The sequence below is a fragment of the Lepidothrix coronata genome, unplaced genomic scaffold (assembly GCF_001604755.1).
Source record: "Lepidothrix coronata isolate B3197 unplaced genomic scaffold, Lepidothrix_coronata-1.0 Scaffold442, whole genome shotgun sequence".
Lineage (NCBI taxonomy): Eukaryota > Metazoa > Chordata > Aves > Passeriformes > Pipridae > Lepidothrix > Lepidothrix coronata.
The window spans coordinates 40,109-41,504 of record NW_016690622.1 but is presented as its reverse complement, the minus strand read 5'-3'; the positions used below and the strand labels follow the sequence as shown (position 1 = coordinate 41,504).

The window sequence follows — 1,396 nt, the reverse complement described above, 5'->3', positions numbered from 1 at the left end:
GTCACAGGGGGTATGGGGAGGGGGCACGGGGGTTGGGGGCGTCCCAAGGGTTATGGGATCACAAGGCCCTGGGGGGCACAGGGGGGCTGTGGGGTCACAGGGGCTGTGGGGACACAGGGACACGGAGCCTGGGGAAGGGGGGGGACACTGTCTGGGACTGGGGACACTGTCTGGGACTGGGGACACGGGACAGGGTTGGAGACACGGGACAGGGTTGGAGACACGGGATGGGGTTGGGGACATTGGACACGGTTCAGGACATGGGCCAGGGTTGGGGACAGGGTTTGTGACCCCGCGTGTCCCCACAGACATCGACGAATGTGCCAAGGGCGACGTGTGCGGGGACGGCGGCACCTGTGCCAACGTCCCCGGGCACTACAAGTGCGAGTGTCACCCGGGGTACCGGCGCAAGGGCTCCCGGCCACCCCTCTGCGAAGGTGACACTGGGGGGGTGACAGGCATGGGGGGTGAGGGGGGGACACTGGGTGGGGTCAGGGACACCAGGGACAGGGTCAGGGGATCCTGCAGGCCCCCAGTACAGGATGCTGTGGGGTCCCCCCATCCCCTGATGCCCCCCATGTTCCCCTGTCCCCCTCCCAGATATCAACGAGTGCCTGGATGTGGGGACGTGCCCCGAGGCCAAGTGTGAGAACCAGCCCGGGGGGTTCGTGTGCACCCCCTGCCCCCCCGGCTTCCGTGGCCTCAACGGCGCCTGCCTCGGTCAGCACCCCCGGGGACCACCCAGGACCCTCCCAAACCCCCCAGGTCCCCTCCCTGGGACCCCCCAGGAACCCTGTGCACCCCTTGGCTTCCATGGCCTCAATGTGCCTGCCTCAGTCACCATCCCTGGGACCCCCCAGGAAGCCTGGGATCCCTTAGGACCCCTTTTCCTGGAGACCCCTTTATCCTGGGGACTCCCTCCCCCAGAACCCCACCCCAGAGACCCCAATATCCACATGTCCGGCACCCCGGGCCCCCCCTCAAGTCCTCCCCGGGGAACCCATCCCTGACTTCTCTCCCTGACCCAGAGCACCCCCGGGACTCTCACCCAGGGCCCCCATCCCTGTCCCCACCCCAGGACCCCCATCCCTGCTTCCCCCCAGGACCCCCTTTGCCCCTCCAAGGACCCCCCCGGCCCCCAAGGCCCTCCCGGGGCTGACGGGGGTCGTGCAGATGTGAACGAGTGCGAGGCAGGAGGGCTCTGCCCCGGGGGGAGCTGCGTCAACACCCCCGGCTCCTACAAGTGCCAGTGCCCCCCCGGGCTGCAGCCAGCGCGGGACCCCCCCCGCTGCCAAGGTACCCCCGCATCCCGGGGGGGCTGGGGATGCACCCGGTCGGGGACCCTCCCCTGCTGCCAAGGGACCCTCAGATGTGGGGGGGGCTGAGTGTGGGGGGG

The 1,396-nt window shown here is 69.6% G+C and overlaps 1 protein-coding gene across 1 annotated transcript in view; it reads left to right on the top strand.

Annotated features, from left to right (window-relative positions):
• LOC108509990 (latent-transforming growth factor beta-binding protein 3-like) overlaps positions 1 to 1,396 on the top strand; it is a 13,672-nt gene that overhangs the window by 7,793 nt on the left and 4,483 nt on the right. Inside the window, exons 10-12 of the mRNA XM_017839623.1 lie at positions 309 to 437; positions 601 to 720; positions 1,174 to 1,296. Of these exons, the coding sequence (XP_017695112.1) occupies positions 309 to 437; positions 601 to 720; positions 1,174 to 1,296 (372 nt within the window). The remainder of the gene's footprint in view (positions 1 to 308; positions 438 to 600; positions 721 to 1,173; positions 1,297 to 1,396) is intronic.